This window comes from Haliotis rufescens, unplaced genomic scaffold, assembly GCF_023055435.1.
Source record: "Haliotis rufescens isolate VD_foot unplaced genomic scaffold, xgHalRufe1.0.p SCAF_11, whole genome shotgun sequence".
Classification (NCBI taxonomy): Eukaryota; Metazoa; Mollusca; class Gastropoda; order Lepetellida; family Haliotidae; genus Haliotis; species Haliotis rufescens.
This window is the reverse complement of record NW_025963791.1, coordinates 19,121,629-19,145,785: the sequence shown is the minus strand read 5'-3', so window position 1 is coordinate 19,145,785 and position 24,157 is coordinate 19,121,629. Positions and strand designations below refer to the sequence as shown.

The window sequence follows — 24,157 nt, the reverse complement described above, 5'->3', positions numbered from 1 at the left end:
TATTGGAAGAGAATACCCTTTAAATGGAATATTTATCTGAATGTTACACTATTTTATAGCACAGAAATCATTTATATATATCTGATTGCGTGTGATTATAATCAAGATATCGTTATCATTAGTTCTTTAAGAAAGTTAGAGTAATAAATTGTTATTATTTTCTAGTACGACATGGTTTGAAGAGTATATCTCAAAGGGAGATCACTGTATTTCAATCATGGAAGCAGAAAGTTTTGGAGATCTTGGAGTGTCGGGGCGAATGGGAGACAGTTCTGAAGAATCTGATGATCTTGATGAATGTGACAGTTATGGTTATGAAGCTATAGACAGATCTTGCAAAATTGTTTATGCAGATCAACTCAATCCTCTACAGTATACACCAAGGGTGCAAATATGGTAGGCTGCAGATTGAGCTGGTAAAACGGGTTAAACTAGTAACTGGTTTCTGAACTATGTTTATTGCTACTTGGTATTTGTCACAATGATGAATGACAATAAGCTTTTGTAGGAACATCTGAAGATTTAGCAATGAGATGTTGCTGAGCAAGGAAAATGTCATTTCAATTCAAATGCAAATTGATCTTTTGTGGATGTGGTCTAGTCTAAAAACTCTCGGCCTAACACTAAAAGTTGTTTTTTTCATGGTTTTGTTCCTATGTTGCCACACATTTTTAGATACTACATTGTAAATCCAGTCTGCTGTAAGTTATCTCAAACAGTCAGGATTGATTATAAATTTTGGTATTCTGAAATTTATGAAAGTAAAGTTTGTTGTTTTTTATGAACAAAATTACATGATCTGTCTGGAGATGCTTATATGATAGTGCTCACTTAACCCTCATGGTGCCTGTCCATCAGTCTACCTGCATTCTGCTCACTGCCACACTGCTGACATGCTTACAAACACGTATATTGTATAAAAAGTGTCTCAATGTTTTTGTTTATTCACACAGTATCACCAAATTCTACAATATAATACATTTTAATATAGTCTTTTGTTAACTATAAAAAAATATTGCACCATGAATTAGTTTTCATTCTGATGCCATTGTCAAAAGTGTGGGTTTGCTAAATTTTCCTGTTTTTCTTATTTATTGTGAATACGGAAACAACCCATGGCCATATAAATGCTGGTACTGTGCCTTTGTAATATATCTGTGTTATTTTTAAATTAATATCCTTCTACAGAAAATACCTTTATGGTTTTAAGCATATGACATTCATTTAGATTTTGTTGACACAATAATGTTATTTTGTAACACCATACCTGAGAAAGGCCTGTGTTGGACTGTGAAAGCTCGCTGTAGACACATGTTCTTAGCGACTATTTCTAGTAGTGAGCTTGAAACCCTAATTTCAACACATTTCGTGATATTTGACAGACAAAATGCTGGCTGTCAGTACTGTCATAAAACGACTAGTAAGTAAATGCTTTTAGCAAGTGTATCGATACAGAAAAACCATATCATATCATCGCTTGAAAACTCACAGTTCACTGATGTATCGTTCCATCCCTAATAGACAAACTTGGTATTTGTTGTATTGCATGTATGTATGTATCATACTTATCATGCTTATGTGACATTTTATTCAGTCAATATTTGCCAACATTTACCTCATGACAGATTTAATTCCAAATTGCCGATTGCTTGTCTTCCCGTGTCCAGTGCATATTTTGGTCTCACATTAATCATGACTTGAACAATGATGCAATTTATATTACTAGATTATATAGGTATATCCTTGCTTATCCGGGGTGGTCGGGTAGCCTACTGGTTAAAACTAGTGGCCCGGGTTCGATTCCCGACATGGGTACAATGTGTGAAGCCCATTTCTGGTGTCCCCCACCGTGATGTTGCTGGAATATTGCTAAAAGCGGCGTAAAATCAAACTCACTCACTTGCTTATCCAATAATCTATCAACTAAAATTAAATACTACTTACATTAATATTTATGTATTTTGGTCCATTGTTGACTTTTTGTGGAAGTATTTGCAAGGACAATTAATAGCAGACATGTTTATTTTTGTGTCTACATGTGTGTAGCAATAGAATTTGAACGCCACAAGATATTTTTCAAGTTTGTCATTTGGCTACCTCTGAATTTTAGACAGTAGACAACTTGAAATTTAGGTCGCATTGGCGACTATTTTAGTCGCAACTTTGAGGCCTGAACATGTCATGGAGTGTTAAATGTGAAAATGTGTGCATGCCAAATTGACAATGTACCTCTTTGTTGAATAATACCTGATTTAGTATATTTCTGAGACAACTTTAGTATTCAAATAATTTGTAAAAACCATCCCATTGCAATCTATTTCCTAATGTTTTGAAATTCGTAGTTCTTTTAGTCTGATATTCATGATATATAAATCATGGTTATCAGCTGGGCAATTTTTAAATGATAATGAGTTATCTCCCCTTGACCATCAGATATATATAATTGTGCTTCCACGTTGAATTGTCATCATATACAAATATGTAAAGCTATCAATGTGTGTAGAAATGTGAATTTAGGTCACAAGAAATACTGGTTATGTAACATCATGTCAAGTAATCCCTGATTTTATAACTGCTGAAATGAATCAATATAATCATAAAAATTGTACAAATAAGATCTGTCTGAACATGCTTGTATGACAGTGCTTACCTAGTCTTGTTAAGCATGTGAGTAGAATTTGAAAATTAGTTTACAAAATGCACTATGATATTATTAGATATTCTAAAAAGTTGTATCTTGTTTTCAGTTTTAGTTGTTCAGAATGAGTTAGGACCTGCAATAATAGTGGTGATGTCAGGGTTGTAAACAGAACTCTATTGTAAGCTAAAAGAACCTGGCCATCCCCTTTCAAACACTAACTGGCTAATCCCCACTCCATTGTCTGTACTGCATCTTTGTCTACACAAATGTAATCAAAGGGTGTGTAAAGTAAAAAAAACGAAAGCAATTTTTGTGTGTACATCAGTTGTTCTATATGTATTAAGTCAATTTCTAAGGGGAAAAAAAGTTCATTATAAGCATATATACAGCAAATGACCGGGATGGTCACTTAACTCCCTTGCCTTGTGCAGATGGTAAACTGGACTTTTGTGGTCACTTAACTCCCTTACCTCGGGCAGATGGTAAACTGGACTTTTGTGGTCACTTAACTCCCTTGCCTTGTGCAGATGGTAAACTGGACTTTTGTGGTCACTTAACTCCCTTGCCTCGGGCAGATGGTAAACTGGACTTTTGTGGTCACTTAACTCCCTTGCCTCGGGCAGATGGTAAACTGGACATTTGTGGTCACTTAACTCCCTTGCCTTGTGCATGTTGTGCAGATGGTAAACTTGACTTTTGTGGTCACTTAACTCCCTTGCCTTGGGCAGATGGTAAACTGGACTTTTGTGGTCACTTAACTCCCTTGCCTTGTGCAGATGGTAAACTGGACTTTTGTGGTCACTTAACTCCCTTGCCTTGTGCAGATGGTAAACTGGACTTTTGTGGTCACTTAACTCCCTTTCCTTGTGCAGATAGTAAACTTGACTTTTGTGGTCACTTAACTCCCTTGCCTTGGGCAGATGGTAAACTGGACTTTTGTGGTCACTTAACTCCCTTGCCTTGGGCAGATGGTAAACTGGACTTTTGTGGTCACTTAACTCCCTTGCCTTGGGCAGATGGTAAACTTGACTTTTGTGGTCACTTAACTCCCTTGCCTTGGGCAGATGGTAAACTGGACTTTTGTGGTCACTTAACTCCCTTGCCTTGTGCAGATGGTAAACTGGACTTTTGTGGTCACTTAACTCCCTTGCCTCAGGCAGATGGTAAACATGATAAAGAGGAAGATGTTTTAGTGCTCAGTTTCACATTGTTGCTTTGTATACAGTGTTAAAATACATTGCTAGTGTACTTCTGAATTTGAAATAAGAACTTTGAGCATATTCAGAAAAATCCTAATTTTCAAGAAAATAATTATTTTCCTCCAGTTTTCTGCTAACGGCACTTCGTTTGGAATCCACAATTAATAATACAGCCTGTAATATGATAATTATTTAGCGCCAGCTCAAAGTCAACTCAGGCACTATCTGATCACAACCAGTATCTGAATTCTGTATTTCAAAAGAATTTAGTCAAGTCAGTTTTAAGTCAAAAGTTAACTTAAATCATTCTAGTATGCCAATGTGTCAAGTCGATAATAAATGACGTAACAGAGTAAGAGATCTGATTATATTCAGAATGTATCTACGTTACATCAAATGTATTAATGAAATGCTTCCAGATAACAAATAGACATGTTTGACTGTTGTCATGGTTATTGTTTGTTTTTCTCATTGTATAGTGTTTATGAGTTACATTATGAATTGAATTGGTATGGAATACATTGCTCATTATGTTTTCAGGTTAGGTGGACCAGACCCTCTCGACATTATCCGCATTTATTCCAATGAAGGAGATTTGTCCAAGAGCATTCCCCCTCACTGGCACTTCATCACTTTCGGCTTCAGCGACTTGTATGGCGATGAGAGAGTTCACCGGTAACATACTAACTTGTTGACCAACATTAAACACATTATAATTCACTTTGAAAAGCCCGGTGTGCCATGATTAGGTTTCTAGGCTTCTAGGTAAATGTCTGAGTCCTGCATTGCTTCAGGCTTTCCTTCCACGTGAAGCTGACACGCTGTGATATATCGTCAGATCATCGGTTTTCAGATGTCATACGTTTTCGGATGGCTGTGTTGCTAAGGCTCTGACTTTTAACATGTCTGATTTAGATTTTGTCTGAATACATTTCTTGGTTAGCCCATCATGTCTGTGTGATGTGTTACAGGCGAGTAGAGCGTGGAGAGCCGAGTGGCTTCGGGTTTGAGCTGACACTGCGTGTTCGGAGGAACATTGAGGATACAGATCCACCAGATTGGGGCTCCACGCTCATCAACAAGCTGGCTCGCTATGTCTTCCACACAGGTCAGAACATCAAACATGAGGCCGATAGTTACACACTGTTACATGTTGTACTGGAAAGTAAACTATTCTTGGCACTATGGCAACTCACTTAAAGCATGTTACTATTGCTAAATAGGCTAAAAAACATAATAGTCTTGGTTCTCAGGCTCCATCCATATCATCATTAAGTCTGCCACATGTTTCGTTTTTTTATTTCCATTTAAAAAAAAAATTAAAAATCTTTAACTATTCCACATCTTGAACAAACAACCCTGTCCTTAATTTTAGGGATGGGGCGGTAACTGCCCCTGAAAATCCCACACGATCAACTTACCTGACTTCTCAATGTTTTATGCTGGAAAGCTGAGAGAGAAAGCAGTTACCTCGGCCTGCAAGCTCCTCGTGTCCTTAGCACAACTGGTTATGTAAACTGTAATGCAAAAGGATTCGCCAGGTGTACTATTAGGAGTTGTCATTAGATACATCAGGTCATTCGCTCGTCACGCTGATTCCCGACATGGGTACAAAGTGTGAAGCCCATTGCTGGAATATTGCTAAAAGCGGCGTAAAAAACATTCTCACTCATGAAGTTTTACCATCCAAATAATCATGTGATGTGAACTTTTCAATGCTCATTTGTATGTGCATTTCTGGTTTCATCGTTCCAGGATATTGTTCTAGTTCTTATAATAAACACATGGAACTGTACTAGAATATATTCGTCATTCTTCGTGACAGTGTGTTTTTGAGTATTACAAGGAATTCAACATTTTCAGAAATATTTTTTTGGGTGAGGTTGGGGTGTCTCAAAACCTATGGAATGAATTTTTTTTATTCCACGTTGAAGTATTGAACTGGTCCCAATTTGAGATTCCCACATGATTTTTACATTAAATTTGATATTACACTCACCATCCTCAGGCAATCTTTGTGAAGTTACATATAGAAGTTAGTGTATAGAAGTGTTGTTGTATCTGTGGCAGGCAATGTGTTGCATGTTGGAGATCACATCCCTTGGCATAAGCCCCTGGATGGGGAGAGCTGCTGTAGGATACAACACATGCTGGTAGCGGAGGACCCCCAGCTCCTCGACCTGGACACGCCGTACGGCACCATCGAGTTCAGACAGGTACCTCCACAAACCTTCCTTATCGACTGTAGGTTAGAACAATTTCTTTGACAGGCATTTAAAGTTGGAGTAAGTAAGGATAAAATATATGGATGAACAACTTCTTTATTACAATTAAGATCGACGTTTCAGTGTAGGTTATAACACCGTTATCAAGCAAGTGCAACCTGGACATGCCGCCCGGCACCATTGTGTTCAGACAGGTACCTCCACAAACCTTCCTTAAAGTACTTAGCACTTTCCAGTAAGGGATGTACAGTGGACCATTTTGTTGACAACCAGGGGTAGACACCATTGGCCTCATCCAACTAGTCCACGACTCCAGCATATGTAAAGTGACAAGGTTGTTACAATAAACACTCAGTCCTCTTGACGTTCACTAGTCCTCCACTAACAGACTATAGGTCATGTCTATCCCTGTGACAAGTATTATCTTACCTCCATGGCAGAGTGTTCACATCTGATTGGTTAATGTGATGTGGATAACACACTGTGTATTCTGCTTTGGAGGGAAATAAATTTCAGAATGTAAGAATGAATCCCTTGTACCCTGGTATGAAGTGAAAAACTGCACATTGTTTACATGTTAATGACTCAGTACAAGTTAACTGCAGGTCAATCGAACAGCTGTTTTCTACCAATTTACAATTTGTTTAATTTTTGTTACAATGGCAGATTGAAACATTTCGGCAAGATAAATTTGTTGTTGTAGTATCACTTGGGGTATGTGTTATTTTTTGCATCCCTGTTAGGTTTATTAAACCTGACTCTGGCTCGTGGTATGAAACTGAACGTGGGACGCGTAAACCACATATACCCCCAAGTGATAATGTCATCAAGTATTGTGACCCAGGATCAGTATGCTGGCGTTGTATTTTGAGGTAGCCTTTCCATATTAACCAGCAGCTCATTTTTCAGAGCAATTGTAGTGCTGAACATTCATTTGTCTTATGTATGGCAGTTGCAACAGCCACATTGCCAGGATTCTTTGTGGGACGAGAACCACAGTTAGAATACCCAGAGTAGTTTTCATGGTGGCAACCATTCTTGGTGTTATATCAGTGATTTTGTCAGAGACAAATGGCATTATCATACCTCCCCATCAGAATGATGAGATCTGATTGGTCCACATGATCTTGATAAAATACTGTGTAACCTGAATTGGAGGGGAATACATTTCTCAGCAGGGGAAATCAGGCTGCACATGGAATTCTTAGAGACAGAATAAATCCCTCATACCTCACTTCAAAGCAAAAAGTCGCCCGTCATTGGAAGTCACGTGACAGAACGCAAGCTTACCTCAGCTCAATCGAACAGCTGTTTTCTATCAATTTTGACTTTGTTTGAACTCTTTTACAATGTCATATTAAAACATGTTGGTAAGATAAATTCGTTGTAGCAGGATCACTCGGGGTACATGGGGTTTTATGCGTCCTCATTAGGTTTTATACCACGAGCCGGAGACGCATAAAACCCCAAGTACCCCAGGTGATGCTGCTACAACTTATAATAGGACATGTTCATGATTCTATAAACCTTTTATATCATTACCAAATTTGAAAGATATGTTTAGGACATTTTGGATGTCAACCAGTCAGTGTCCTAGAAAACGAACTGATGTGAAACCCTGGGTATAGCTGCAATATTGCATATAGAATTATAAAGCCTTCACTGTGACATGTAGTGCAGTAAAGTAGTGGCCAATTGTTTAGCGTGTGGTGAGTGCTGTACCTATTGCTGTGTTGTCAGTTGGTGGGGGTGATGGATGAGGAGATCAAGGCAGCACAGAAGTGGAAGGGCGCTGGCATGTTACACCTCCTGCAGGAGTCACCAGAGTGAGTCTTGTACACAATTCCACTGGGAATTTGGAAAATACTACATTCTGAAGGGTCAATCACAGGTTTCAAATTACAATAACCATCTCTGATTGGAACAGCTGATTTGATGACCACTTCAAGCTAATATTTACAACAAAAATACCTTTGTCTCAGTCATTGTCAGTAGGCATTTTGATATAAAGCTGTGTACAATCAAAGGTTACGAAATGAAGAGTTGTTGTTACTGTAATATTCAAAGCTGCATGTTAGGTTGCAAATTAAATTTATTGTGCTTAAATCTATAGGTAATTGGCACTATATTGAAAACACAGTATCTTTATCTCGTAATTAACAAAACAATCTCTTGCAATTATGCCTGTGTTAGAATACAAAAAATGAAACTGTGTTTGGTAACGAAGTACCTATCTGGTGTTTATGCAGTCAGTAAAAATATAGCTATTCTTTACAACTATTGGAATAAGTTGTTATGACAGTAGTATTGTGAATATGTACATTGTTAGATGTCGAATTTTCTTGTACATTAACAAATCATGATTCACAAGTAACTTGAAAATATTCGTTGTGAAAACAGCCATGAGGATATATGCTCATAAATTTTATCAAGATTTATTGAAGTAGGTACATGTATTTCATTTGTAATTTGTCAGCTGGTGTCGAAACTGTTATATCATGTTCATGTTTATTAATAAAATTGAAAATGAAAGTATTTTGGTTTCTAAGATCAGGACTTGAGAGGAAGTATAAATAATTATATGATTTACCTGACCTGACACTACACAGTCCTATAGGTGTAGCCTATAAAAGTATAAAACACTGCATTTAATCAGAAATGCTCATGCTGCTCAAAAGAAGTTAAGGACCCCTAGTTCTTTAGTTTTACTATAGTAATCTGTCATGACATGACACATTAACTATCGTAATATGAAAGAATCAGGTGTTCCTTAACTTCTTTTGAGTAGTATATATGTATTAATATGTTGTAGGTAGTGAGGTTGGTTTAAGAGTGCTTACTGTATCTTGTTCTGTAAATTCGCCGTAGAGAGTTGTGTCCCTTGGGCACGCCAGAAAGTCCCTTGGGCACGCCAGAAACCAATGATTGTGGTTTCGAATCCCGGTTCGCCCGGTTATGTTTCTAGGTATGTCAGCACCATACCCGTACTCGTTGGTTTCACCAAAGTGGTAAACATCTGAGACCTGCATCACTTCAGGCTTTCCTCCCACATTAAGCTGACACGCCGTGATATAACTGGAATAATGTTAAAAGCGGTGTTAACCCAACTCACTCACACTGTTCTGTAATCAGACATCCCACTTTTCAGTGTTGGCCCATTCTTTGTAACTGACATGGATCGTAAGAAGTCCCTGTTTGAGAAGAATCCCAGTTTACAGGCGATGGTGATGGAGGGGATAGAGAAGGATGGGTCCAACATGGGGCACGTCACGGCTGTATTCAGATGGAGGCTCTTGTACGTACATAAGTACCGGTACACACATCAATGTTTTCATTCTATTATGATAAATACCAGAACCCATTCACTAGCATAGTTTCATTTTGAACTGTATTTGAAACATACCTAAAATACCTGTCCACCAGATTGCACCCATATGTGAGACAAAACCTTTGCAAGTAAGTAGGATTTTCGTTGTTGTTGTTTCATGCTGCTCTCAGTCTGTAAATAATCAAGTCTGGACCAGACATGTATCAACCAAGTCAGTGAGCCTGACTACCGATTCTGTTAGTCGCCTCTTACAACAAGCATAGTCGCCTCTTACGGCAAGCATAGTCGTCTTTTACGGCAAGCATGGTTTGCTGAAGACCTTTTCTACCCTGGATCTTCACAGGGTGCAAGTGAGTAGTAAGAGAGATGGTGATGGTGACATTATTTCCAAAATGAAACTTAAGTGGCCAGTGGGATAAACGAGAATATACGATGACATGTATCAACCAAGTCAGTGAGTCTGACCACCCGATCCTGTTAGTCGCCTCTTACGACAAGCATAGTCGCCATTTATGGCAAGATGTAAACTAAGATTCACGTCAGTCATGTTTGGTCCTATATAAGAGGGTGACATAACTGAGTGTTTTTTTAACATGATTTGACATGAGTTGTTATTTCCTGTCAGAAACCAAGAGTCGGGTGAACACACACCCAAGAGAAGTTTAAAGATGAAGGAGACCGGGGCCACTCCTGCCGATAACAACAATGACAATAAGGAGAACATTGTCCTGGATGAGGACCAGGACGACGACCTGCTGCACGTGGAGCCCATCGATGCCGTCCAGCTGTGTTTTGATGCAGAGGCTGCTGAGCTGCTCCCTATGGTGGTTAAGTGGGTACACATCACATGTATTGTGTCTTCATGCAGCTCATCACATATAGTGTCTTCATGCAGCACATCACATAAAGTGTCTTCATGCAGCACATCACATGTATTGTGTCTTCATGCAGCACATCACATATAGTGTCTTCATGCAGCACATCACATATAGTGTCTTCATGCAGCACATCACATATATTGTGTCTTCATGCAGCACAGGGCGGTCGGGTAGCCTAGTGGTTAAAGCGTTCGCTCGTCACGCCGAGGACCCGGGTTCGATTCCCAACATGGGTACAATGTGTGAAGCCCATTTCTGGTGTCCCCCGCCGTGATATTGCTGGAATATTGCTAAAAGTGGCGTAAAACCAAACTCACTCACTCACTCACTCATGCAGCACATAACATATATAGTGTCTTCATGCAGCACATAACATATATAGTGTCTTCATGCAGCACATAACATATATAGTGTCTTCATGCAGCACATCACATGTATAGTGTCTTCATGCAGCACATAACATATATAGTGTCTTCATGCAGCACATCACATATATTGTGTCTTCATGAAGCACATCACATATATAGTGTCTTCATGCAGCACATAACATATATACTGTCTTCATGCAGCACATCACATATAGTGTCATGACATGGTTGTATTTCTCAGACTAGCTGTTTCAGCTTTATATAGGTAATATTATTAATTTAAACTTTAATACTGAAGATGTTTTTGAATTAATTCCTTTTTTTCATTCTTTCTTTTAGAGCTAGGTTAAAGAAGGGTAGATTTTTCATCTTCCGTAGTGCGGACAATCATGCTGTCCATCTGGTTCCGTCAACACATGACCAAACTGTGTTTGTCAACGATGTCCAACCCATGAAGGCCATGGGCACAGATTTACAGGTGTGTAGCATTAAGCAAAGCTACAGACTGTTTGTGAATATTTCTGGCTTAACCCTTGAAGATCTGGGTTAGAATTGGTCTTCAGCCAGCTTTGCTTGTCGTAAGAGACAACCATCAGGATACAGGTGGTCATGCTCACTGACTTGGCTGATGCATGTCATTGTATCCTACTTGGGTGGATCGATGCTCATGATGTCAATCACTGGATTGCCTGGTCTAGGCTTAGTTATTTACAGACCGTTGTCATATTGTTTGACTAGTGCTGAGTTTGGCATTAAACAACAAATAGAACTTGTGGCCTATGTTACTCACTAAATGTGAATACACATACACATACCATATTTGCCGTATTAAGCACCTTGTTCCAATAATCACCCCCTGACCATATTCTAAATCAACCTATAAGTAATCTTCATAAACACCCCTACTGGGCTGAAAATTTACATGATAGTCCATATTTTCTTGTGTGTATTACATGATAGTCCATATTTTCTTATGTATATTACAGAAAACAGAAGCATAGAGGGGTATAAAAATGCCTAGAGACAGTTGTTGAAAACATTTTTAGTGTCATCAAATTTGTTCACTTTAATAAGCGCCCCCTTTGTCACTATTGTCAGTGCTTGGAGCACTTATTACAGCGAATACTGTAAAGGTCCATTGGCCCAAATTGTGACCACAAATTCCTTGGGAAACTTGCAATCTGAGGCACTAGCCGAATGGGTATTCATCAGGAGCCTGGCTATGGGTGTTATAGGGATAATATCAAGTATAGTTTCATATTACCGTATTCGACGTAATAAGCTCCCCGTTCTAATAAGCACGATATTTGCTATACTAATATATTGGCTAGTGAACAATCCCAATTAGCACTCCTTCCGATTGATCAATGTACACAAGACTTATTTACTACGCACTTGTGTGTTATATGCACCCTTAATTATGGGAAATTAAATTCTGGAAAAATATATTTGTCGTATATAAACATATCAGGCTGTCAGCATAAACCAACTCTGTTTTTTTTCCACCAAAATAATATGCTAATAAGAGCTCCCTATTTCTAATTTTGAGAGCGCCTCGGGCGCTTATTAGATCGAATACGGTAAATGATATTATATATTACTTAAATATATATCCAGACTTCACTGGCAACAGGATCAAGTATGTCCAGTCAGTTCAAAGTATATGATATTACATCATAAGACATAGATTTATAGTCAGATCATTTGAAAGTTTTCAAAAACATTTTTTTTACCGGTACATTATCATATGGTTCAAATTTTTTAACTTATCCTGCATTACTCCCTATTGCATTTACTGCTGTCTTTGACAGAGAGACGAACTGTGTGAGATCCAGCTGCTGAAGAAAGTTGTTTCCATCTGTCCAGGAAGCAGCGCCCCCTCCCACACAGTCGGCACGTGACCCGGAAGACATGACGTCATGTCAAAACTCATAACTGCTTTGTCAACCACATGGATCGGACGTGAACTGTATCCCTCAGTGGAATTATTAAAGCTTTCTTGGTCCTGACTTTCTTTCGTTTTCTACGACAAAAGTCTGCTGTATTACCTTTGCCTTCATTATATTGTTAATTGGTAATGTTTCTCGCTCGGGTTGTGACTCTCGTCACGGTTTTTCTGAGCGTATTGTTGTTTCCCGCCATTTTGGTTTACCGCCATTTTTTCCCGCCCTGTTGCGATTCACTACGTGTCCACGTACTTTCGTGTTTTGTGTCTTGAATTCGCTCTATGGTTGGAGTTTTACATTAAGTTTAATGATTGTTTTTGGCGTGTTTGAAGCGTAATTGTTTGCTCTTATTAACTTTGTAACAAGAATAAGTTATGTTGAGTTACATTATGTTTCACGTTGTGTGTTTACACATCGTTATGTTTTTTGCTTCAATTCCAGTATGTCTCGCTGCTCTCGCTGCCGCGGGAATAAATCTGGACGGGACCCCCACCCCTGCTGCCTGGACTGTACAACCCCGTGTACCCTAACAGAGCGTTGCAGTTATTGTAGTCCCCTGTCGCCAGTCTCCTTCACCGCCTACCTAAGAGTGTCTCGGAAACGATTCACCCAGCGTGTGCGTCGACTCTCCAACATGTCATCCAACGTAGAGTCTGCCTCCCATGGCACGACATCCGACCGTACACGGTCTCCTACACCACCCTTACTGTCGTCTGCTTCGACATCATCGTCTGCAGCATCGCCCGTTTCGGGTTTCCTGTCACCTCTACCATCTACGACAACTCCGGCGCCTCCGATGTACCCGGCGCCTCCGGCGCCTCTTGGTCCGGCGCCTCCGATGTATCCGGCGCCTCTTGGTCCGGCGCCTCTGATGTATCCGGCGCCTCTTGGTCCGGCGCCTCCGATGTATCCGGCGCCTCTTGGTCCGGCGCCTCCGATGTATCCGGCGCCTCTTGGTCCGGCGCCTCTGATGTATCCGGCGCCTCTTGGTCCGGCGCCTCCGATGTATCCGGCGCCTCTTGGTCCGGCGCCTCTGATGTCTTCGATGTATACGGCGCCTCTGACTACTTCGGCGCCTTTGACTTGTGCTGCGCCTCCTACTTATGGACATGCCCTCCCGTCATCGTTCATGGATCCATCTTGGATGCAAGCTTGGATGCAGTCATTGTTTGCGCAAGCTCAACCCACCTCAGCGGCGCCGACGGTGCCTCCTGCGACGCCGGCGACGCTGACGGCCCCGACTACTGTTACTTCGATTCCTGCGGCCCCCTCCACATCGGGTGCTTCTCGGTCTCGAACATTGTACACCTCGTCGCCTCCGACTGTTTCTCGGCACTCGTCCAAGTCTGCTCGTTCCCGTCGACGCTCTCGTAGTCGCTCACCCGTACATAGACGACGACGTCGTTCCTCCTCCTCGGAAGGATCATTTCGCCCCAATTATGACCCTCCATCTCCCGAGATTGATACACACTTGGGCCTTTCACAGGTTGCTGATTGGTTGGCGGACCGTCTGGCCTCCGTCGCTCCCTCCCCGGGCTCCGATGTGGATAAAAAGTTGACGATCTGGTCTAATCCGACTTCTCTACCACCCGATCCAATGCTCACTGACCTGGTTACGGCGTTGGACGAGGACTTCGCTAAGTTGTCCCTCACGCCGTCGTTCAAGGCTCCGCGTTTCCGGCGGGAAGATTTCCCCGTCCACTCCTTTGACGTGGCCGACGGTGCACATATCCTTGACGAGGACTTACATCGAATGACCGGGTCTTCCCAGTCCGTCACCATACGTATGCCGGACTCCCGACTCGCTTTCGTGGAAACAGAACTGCGCCGTACTTTGAAGCCACTATCTACACTTGCCTCATCTGCCAGAGCCATTGACCAGGATCTCGCTGAATCCAATCCTAACAGGATCGACCACTTGCGCACGGTTATGACATTCCAACTTCGCCAGATCGATCACATGCGCAATCACCTGAGACGTCTCTCGGGTCAGGTTCGAACGCGGGACTCATGGAGCAGTTCATCTTGGGCTGTGCTGGGACTTCATCGCAAAGAATCAACTCCCCGGACAGCCTGATAGATCCTTCACCATCCCTCCACTTTCGTCGATTGTGGGTGCCGACGATGTGGAGGAGCTTTTATTATACCCAGTTAGGGCCCTGAAGGTTTTCCTGCGACGATCTAAAGCCTGCCGTAAGTCTAGGAAATGCCTTTTCCTACCGGTCTCCCCTTCGTCGCTGTCGGAGGTCAGCCGGAATACTATCTCCCTGTGGCTCCGGGCGGTCATCCTCCAAGCTTATAAAGTCGCCGGATTGGACCCCCCCAAGGCTAACAACCCCCACGAGATTCGGGCGGTCGCGTCTACCATGGCTCTGCACAGTAACTGTTCCCTCAAATCTATCATGGAAGGCTGTTTTTGGCGTTCCGACACCGTTTTCGCCAACCAGCCTTGGAAGATGTCGCTGGCGTTCATAGCTTTGGTCCCCTGGTGGTAGCTCAACAGGTCACCAACCCCCGACGCCACTGATTCTCCGTTACCCTGAGCGGGGCCCGTCGAACTCTCTGGTGTTTATCACCACAGATTAGAGGGCTCTACTGCGTTCCGCATTCGCTCTTAGGTCAGTGCTAGTTTTGGCATTCCCGCCTCATACTATTTCTGTCACCTATTTCGGGTTCCCTCTTTTGCATCGACTCTCGTTTCCTTTGACAGGAATGGTCGCTGGTGTTCCGGTCATCTCTTGTCCATGCGGTGCGATTTCATCGGACCTTTGTCGAGGGTTTTCTTCTGGCTCACATCTGAAGGTATGCCCACCGGCCGTGCCGTCTGATAAAGATGCAATACGGAGTAATGCAGGATAAGTTAAAAAATTTAGTAAAATCTAAATATTTTTTACATTTGTATACTTATCCTGCATTACGAAGTCTAAGTGCCCCCCCTGCGCTCCGCTTCCTCCCCACGAAGTTTCCGATGTTATGTTAAAGCAGTTATGAGTTTTGACATGACGTCATGTCTTCCGGGTCACGTGCCGACTGTGTGGGAGGGGGTGCTGCTTCCTGGACAGATGGAAACAACTTTCTTCAGCAGCTGGATCTCACACAGTTCGTCTCTCTGTCAAAGACAGCAGTAAATGCAATACGTCGTAATGCAGGATAAGTATACAAATGTAAAAAATATTTAGATTTTACTAATATTGTGAGCTTTTGTTTTAGATCTTCTGCACCCAAGCCCTGATAGAAGAAATGTCTGAAGCTTTGGAAGAACTCCAAACTGTGGATGAGGTGAGACCTTGTCAAATAGAATAATGTCCTGTGCTGAGATATGATTCTCCAACATGGGTATAGACAGTCATACTTACTCCTGCACACTGTCGGGGTTCCTGGTTGGTTCCCAGCAGCCCATGCTGGTTGTGAGAGGCGATTCAGATGGGCAGGCTCAGTTTAGCATGTTAAAACAGAGCGAGTATGGTTTTATGACACTTTTACTTTTAGCAATATTCCAGCAATATCAAGGTGGGGGACACCAGAAATGGGCTTCATATATTGTACCCATGTGGGGAATCGAACCTGGGTCTTCGGCGTGACGCTTTAACCACTAGGCTACCCCATCGCCCTAAGCGTGTTAAGACATTGATCATTGCTCATTATATCAAACACTAGATTGGTCCAGGCTTGATTATTTACAGGCTGCTGTCAAATAGCTGGAATATTGCTGAGTGTGGCTTTAAACAACAGACAGAAACAATTTCTCCAAGATCCAATAGAGCTTTTGATGATGTTCAGCATGTAACAGGACTCTCACCTTACATCCGGACCACTCACAAGGGCTAGGACGATACACCAACTTTGTGATCCGATACATATCACGATACCTTGCTTACGATCTGATATGTATCACAATTCTTGCATGTGCTCTTATCTGTGGTGCGTAAGCCTTTTTTTTCAAGATAGGATGGCCAAATACCTGGCACTCTGATGATTTACAGCTGGCAGTGTCAAGTATGGTGCAATGGATGAAAATATTGACGTATTCACTACTCATTTTCACGAGTGATTAGTGACTCCCTCAATAGAATCCGATCTCTGCAATGTCGGACAGTCCATTTTAGGCACAGGTGGGTATTTCCCGCATATTCTCACGATCCTAATGTCGATTACCTGTACCTTTTCTCCCAATACCGATTGTCACATCTCTCATGCTTTTGAATGTGATCGTTTAGCCTTCGTGTTTATCTGCGTTGCCCACCTAGATCTATGGGGAACGACTCACTAGACACTCCCCTCTCAAAAATAATGTCTTCCATTATACAACGTCATCAAGTTCTAGCGCATGTTCGAATCTCCAGAAATGACGTCATGATATACAATGTTTCATCGTAAAATTGACCACACTTTGTATTTCATTGTTCTTTGCGATTTATCGCATAGCTATGTTATATTTCCATGTATAGAACATTTAGAACCTACTAATATACTGCATGTTGTGATGATGCATCCACTAGGGCTGGGATGGGTAATTCAGGTACTCTGGTCGGGTCGGGTTCGGGTTCCCACAGGACTACCCGGACCCATGGTTAGTCATGTGATATATTGTTTAATGATAAACACTCACTATAGCTCAGTGGTTACACTACAAATTGCTAATGTTCGCATTTCTTTCTGACGATGCACATGTTCCTTTTGACTTGTATATGTTTGAGTAAAGATAAAGCTTCAGTCAACTTCAGTGTACGCATGATCTGATCGTTTGATACATGTATCTAAATGGATTTGGCTGTGGTAAAACAATTCTAAATTCTTGTTCCCAACGCTTGAGATCTTCAGTGGGTACCCGGGTAGGGTCGGGTAATCATGGTAATAGGGGGTCGGGTACCTACGTAGTAAATTTGGACTCACCCTAGCCCTAGTATCCACCTCTGGTGATTAATGTACAGTGCTACCTTGTTAGTGCCAACTCCCTCATGTTAAGATTACCGTAAGGTATGGTTAAGGAGATTTATGAGAACTATTGACTGATATTATCACCCTGCTTGTCTTGTCACGCCAAAAACCGGGTTCTATTCCCCACTAGGGTACAGTGTGTGAAGCCCACATCTGGTGGTGTTCCACGTCGTGATATAGCTGGAATATTCCTAAAACCCACTCACTCACACTATGGAGAACTCACCTGAAGGACAAAGTAGACACAATTCATGGATAGCAACTGTTTTGTGAATGCAATTGTTGTTACTGTTAATCCTCCACCTACTATATATATTCTGTACCATGTTCTTCATTCTGTCTTGACAATGGTATAAAGATCTATACTGAAACGTCACCTTTATAATAATTAGAAAAGTTGTTATCCATAAATTGTGTCTACCGGTACTTTGTCAACCGTCAACTCCTAAGTAAGTAACAATTCATCTGAATGAGTTTGAGTAAACCAGGTTTCACTGTTATTCAAACTGACGACAATTTCATGACTTGTTTCAGGACCTATCCAGATATCCGAAGCTGTTTCAGTTTTCCAGTCCATCAGTTCAAGTGGCTGTGTATCCTCGAGGCCAACTGTCCATGTCAAGGAAAGACAGTCCACCAAAGTAATTCATGGCCAAAACTCAGCCCCAGAACACTCACTCAGCATGCAGCAGCCCCAGCTGAATGAGCCTAGTAGAGGACGCGTTTGCTCATCACACTGAGAGTCCAGGTTCGATGCTCAACTTGGGTATAAATGAAGCTGGCCTTTTCATGGTGTCCTTTTCTCTGACACCAAGGCAATACTGCTAAAAGCAACATTAAACCTTACTCAGCTGATAGTCGCTCAACCACTGTTGCAGTTTGTCATCCACTCATTTCAGGAAAGTGCCTACGTGAGTGTCGAACATTGTGTAGTATTCTGTATGAAAAATGCAGTAGGTGTTGGTTGTATAGCATGAATACTATCTAGTGCTCCAACTTTTCCAAATGAGGAGTATGTTCTTTTTTAATCTGCAGCAGATGAGTACTGGATTTGTTAGATCTCTCAACTGGAGATGAAATTTTCAGACCAAAATTTCATTCCTATTACCCAGCTTTATGTACACGGAACAAGTTCAGGGTTTCAGGGTATTGTTGTTAGCAATAGAGATTCATTTCTGCTGATAAGTGTTTGCCTTCCATCCAGGATTTCATTGGTACATACAAAGGAAATCCTGATTAACGTCAAATGTTAGGAAAGATGATTTTGAACCATGAGGAGAGTACCTGGTACTGTAGAAATATGAAAGGAGGCCTCAAAAGCTGATTTACCCCAATATTGGAGATACTATTTTATAATGTAGTCATATTTGCTTGTTGGCTATACATGCATATGCCAAACCATAGATACAACCATGTCTCCAGCACTGGAGTGTGTGTTGAGATTGTAGTGTTACAGCACTAAGACCATTAAACTCCTACAGACTTAACTTTGAATGTCAATATGTATGCAGTGTAATTTCCTGAAGGATTTCAGTCATTGATGATTTGACTGAACCCAGATTGGAGATTTGAAAATGTGTTGCACAGCCTCAAGACATTTAGGCTTAAAAAAATAAAAGAACTGGTTCTCAGGCAATGGTTTCTGAAAATATAGTGCGGAGAGGTGGTGTCTTTTTGTATACATTTTTCTGGTTGTTCAAACATTTGTGTAACCAAATAAACAGTTGTGTACAATCAACCTGGGAAAGGGCCTCCCTACATAAATGTATTCCTTGATGAGTAAAATACTGGAATACAGTATTTGAAAACGGTTGGACTTGGAATATTTAAGGATTTTTATTTTTGTTTTCAAAATGGAAATAAAAATGAAAAGAGACTATTATTTTTTAGCCTCATTCAACTTATGGGTCACAAAACAATTTTCTAACACATAAATATATCGTGTATGAATGATATAAAATTCTGTCAGTATGTCACATCTAGAGAAGATTATCTGTATAATCATTTAATAATATGTCATTATATTTGAGATTGTACCACGGGCAGAGAAAGTGACTTAGTATGGACTATGGAATGTACAAGTTGTGCAGTCTGTTGTGTGGTGAGGCCTGCTAGTGGTGTAGCTCACCTGACAAAGTCCAAAGGCAATATGTCATTAATGTTTAGTGATATGAAATAATTGTTAAAGTTATCCAGGGATCATGGGTTTTCAGACCTCCTAAGTTTCAGAGGGCCATGTTTATCGCGAGTACTCACGCTATAACAATGGGTGTGGCATCACATTTTAAATACTCAGATGATGACCTGTTTCTAACATAAAGCCCTCTTTTATAACTGAGTGAGATATTTCATAGTTGTTCTTGTGAATAGCGAGAAAACTACGAATGTTTCTTAAGCGTCCGAAAACCCATAACACGAAGATACTTTCAATCTAGAAACAACATGTTAATGCAAATATGTCAACTGAAACATCTGGTTTGCCAGTCCTATGAGCTCTGATAATGTGGCACATGTAGGAGTTACATTATGTACAGAGGAGCACCAATACAATACAGTCCAGGGCGCACATGCACAATGCGATCTTAGCGCTAAGATGATCGTAACTCCCATACTTCAACATAGGCTTACCATAGTCTTAGCGCTAAGATCGCTTTGTGCAAGCACATCCAGGCAGGATCAACAGTTTAAACATGAAAGATACTTAAACAATAATTCATGTTGTGTATGCTTGTATTTATTAGAGCATGTCATTTGTAGTTCATCACGTATAGTGCTATGTAATATTCATACATTCCATTTAATGTATCTGGGGGGTGTAGTTACCATGGTTACACTGGTATGTAGGACTCAGAACTAGGGTCTGCTGGCAGATTGTGAATCCCATATATACTCACTGCCAAAAGAAACGCGAATACCATGCATGTCGGTTAATATATGGAGAATTACTCATATTCAAGATATATTAGATTGGTTCGATACACAAACAAACATATAGGTATATTGTGTGAACCGATGTGACGTCGTAGATCCTTGACTCGTGCAGGATTAGCGTGTAAGTTTGGAAATTACGTGCAGCATATAGTGAGAAGAATAAAAATGCCCTGTGGTACCACTTGACAGATTGTTAGTTTTGTCATTAATTGCTACACATTGGAATCTCTTCTTAACATACATACTTCTCTATATGTTTCTGTGGTTTGCGTTTCTTTTGGCAGTGAGTATATATGCCCACAATAACAGTGGAATACTGCATGTTAGATTTGCATAATGCTAATGATGGTTGGGGTCTGTACACTGAACTGATGGAGGATATACAGTTGATTTGTGACGATAGTGTACATGAGAGTAGACATGAGAGTAGTCATGGGAAGTAGGACTGCAGATCTGAAATTCTGCCACAAAGTCCTACTCCTGATCTGAGCCCTCTGCATGAGACCAGGTTAATTCAGACACTGCCATCTCTCTGAACACAGATCTGTGTATGTATGTCGACATTTCAAACTGTTGAAACAGTCATAGACCAGGAAATGTTTCCAGACTAACCTGTGTTTGTCTGTATGAAAATATTTTAGTCATAATTGTATATGGTTAGCAGGACTAAACCTGTTTTGTTTGATCTCCCTTTTCAATGCTATGTTGCAATGGTCATTCCCATGCTGTCAGTATGCTGATCCGTACTATATGTTACATGTGTTATTGTTACACTATGCAAACTGTTCTGTGATATTCTTCATTCATTAATAACAGGGTATTTAGGCTTTTCGTTGTATATTGACATGTGCCTGTTTGTATTTGCATATGATCTCATAAGCCTTGTGTCCAGACTGTGTTTGCCCTATCCTTGTCTTGATGAGTTGTCATTGAAGCACAGCTTAAAGCCCTTAACCAGTGAGAGGTCGCCATTTGACGGTGGCATGTGGAGCTGTGTACAGCACAAAGTTTTGCAGCATTGCTCGCAGCATGTAGTTGCATGGGTGACAGTGTTTGGTGGCTTGACTCCTGAGAGTTTCAAGGGTCCCACAGTGAAGCACATGTAATACTTTGTTTGAAATGTGCCTCTGTTCACCAAGTAGTGAGTGGGTACCCGGTAGGATGAGATGGTAATGTGACTGTTAACCATCTAGCACCTTGCGAACAGCTTGGGTTGTATACTCTTCAGGGAGCTGAGAATGAAAATCAAGAGCACATTGATCCATTGGCCGAAGTAATAATATAGTACTTTGGGCATGCTTTAAGATTATTATTATTATTATTATTATTATTATTATTATTATTATCTGATCACATATGACTTTATGAGAAAGTCCTGCATGTTTCCTCCACAGAGCAGTATCAGACATCTGATGTAAATCCTGTATGGCAGCGTCCACTGTCTGTCAAATCAGCACTCACTTACAATTTTATATTCTAGTACTAGTCAATTCGTTTTAAAGATTTACCTGTCTGTTTATACATCTACACCATGATTCCATGAACAAATGGTGAGATACGCACAACATTGTCTCCCTTTACTAGAACTAGAGATCTGACACCATCCTCAACTTGATACCAGTCAGGTAATATTTCAGCAGCCTCTTTGATATGCCATTTAGAAAGTGGTCAAATGTAACAAATGTTAATTTGGGATAACACTTTTAGAGTAAAGTACAGAGTGAGGCACCTAATCGCCAGCACACAAAGTCAGTGATTTAACCCACTCAGCCACCGAGGCTTCCACAAAATAAAAGTGTGACAACTGGTAGTCTAGATCATGTACTTTGTGTAAACCCTCCGACATGTGTAAATTGGCAATGAGGTGTGCAGGCAATTAGTGTGCTGGCGATCAGGGGCCTCACTCTGGCAGTGTGGGTTCAAATCCCAGACAAGACTCCCCCCAAAAAAGTACAAGAATCTGTACTTTACTCAGAAAATGTTATCTCAAATATAACATTTGTTACAGCCTCTTTTGATGTTTATGGGCATGCATAAAAAGTTAGGGACATTTAGTGTTTCATTTAATATATGTAAAACATTTTTAGTTTGATGTGAATTGTGTTTTTGACATAAATGTAATTTAAATAAGAATGAAATGTTTCCAAGACAATTAGCTGTGTACCACATTCCTTATGCAAAACTTGCCATGTGCCTAAGAGGAATGAGTAACTAAACCAAATACAAGAATACCAAATGTCATAATCTTATACATCGTACCAAGCTGTTGGGTTTTGGCATGCTTGATGCCTTGTAGTGATTAGAAACTACACAATAGAAAACTGATGGCCATTCTTGGAAAACGTAAAGCATAATATAATTGTTTTCTTTCTTATTCAATTCCCATTGCTATTCTTATTGGTAGTTTCGGGGAGTGATATTTAATGTGTTTTCTCTTGGCTATCATGGTTAATATTCTGGATTGCTCAACATAGTGCCATGCTCAACGTCTGTGTGAACAATAGTGGGCTTCCCCTGAAAGATGCAGAACTATTATCACCATTATGTCCACTGCATTGTTCCTACTGACTGCTGTGCAGAGTTGTGTCCCTTTGCTATGACAGGATCTGGTAGTCAAGAGTTCAAATCCCAGATTACTTGGTTTGACAGCACCATATCCATGCTCTTGGGTTTCACCAAAGTAGAAAACCTCTGTGGGACCTGTTACCCTACCACATGAAGCTAACGCATTGTGATATGATGATACAAAAACATTTTGCTCACTCCAACTGCCCATCTTAATCATAATACTGACTATATCTAGGATAAGTGCTGTAGTTACATCAATATCCTGTAAAGTATTTTCTATGATACAATGTCAATATGCTTCCATCCATATTTTATTTGTTCATGGTTTTGCTATGATGCTATACCATTGCTTGTTGATAAACTGGCAGCTTGTTAAACTTGTTTTATTTAACTTATGTGTTTTGATGGTGTTGGAGTTTTCTTCCTGTTATTAGGACATAATGAATGTTAATTATGCAAATGCAAACATAATATATAATCCTATTTTCTAATTGTATTTTAAAGAGTTTATATATTGAAGGAAATAAACCTATTGTTTGACAATACATGTGTTTCTTTGTGAAAAGAACATCAATCATCTATCAGTGCCCCATGGGGCCCGAGTACTATGAGGTGAGGTGAAACGGGGTTTAACATCGCGTCCAAGATTATTGCACTTATATACTTGTGCGTGTGCCTGTACTAGTCAGGACTGATGCCGATTTATAGTGCTAGCTCACTGAGATACCATGCTGCAGTTTAACATTAATACCCCACTCAGACACAGTATGCTGACTCCGAGCCGACCAGTCCTTGTTTTAGCCCCTTAATGCCGGGCGCCAGACAGGGTAACAAGTACCTTCTTTTAACATCTGTTGGTATGAGGCGGCCAGGGATCAAACCCCAGACCTTTCACTCTCCAGGTGGATGCTCTACCACTAGACCACAGAGGCGGTCCCTGAGTACTAGGATCAGTGTCAGTCCCCGACCCATCATTTTCACAGGTCGTGTTTGTTTGTTTGTTTGTTGTTAAACTCTGCACTCAGCACTATTCCTACACTATGATGGTAGCCTGTAAAAATCAAGTCCGGACAAGACAAACATGTGATTGATACCAGCAATGACCCATGCCACGAGGTTGCGTTGACATACTACC

The 24,157-nt window shown here is 40.8% G+C and overlaps 1 protein-coding gene across 1 annotated transcript; it reads left to right on the top strand.

The window, feature by feature from the left end:
• The first annotated feature begins 210 nt into the window (after positions 1-210).
• Positions 211-23,565, top strand: LOC124137272 (suppressor of fused homolog). Its single transcript, XM_046503507.2, has 10 exons — positions 211-396; positions 4,381-4,515; positions 4,812-4,948; positions 5,911-6,056; positions 7,806-7,891; positions 9,214-9,360; positions 10,019-10,225; positions 10,979-11,117; positions 15,796-15,864; positions 18,058-23,565. The coding sequence occupies exons 1-10, from the start codon at positions 218-220 to the stop codon at positions 18,166-18,168; spliced, it is 1,356 nt and encodes a 451-aa protein (XP_046359463.2). The 5' UTR covers positions 211-217; the 3' UTR covers positions 18,169-23,565.
• Positions 23,566-24,157: the final 592 nt, after the last annotated feature.

Excerpts from the sequence above, each read along its gene's own strand:
- LOC124137272 (XM_046503507.2), top strand. The coding sequence starts at position 218 with ATGGAAGCAGAAAGTTTTGGAGATCTTGGAGTGTCGGGGCGAATGGGA. Across the intron at positions 9,361-10,018 it reads GTATTCAGATGGAGGCTCTT|AAACCAAGAGTCGGGTGAAC; the intron begins GTACGTACATAA and ends ATTTCCTGTCAG. Across the intron at positions 11,118-15,795 it reads CCATGGGCACAGATTTACAG|ATCTTCTGCACCCAAGCCCT; the intron begins GTGTGTAGCATT and ends CTTTTGTTTTAG.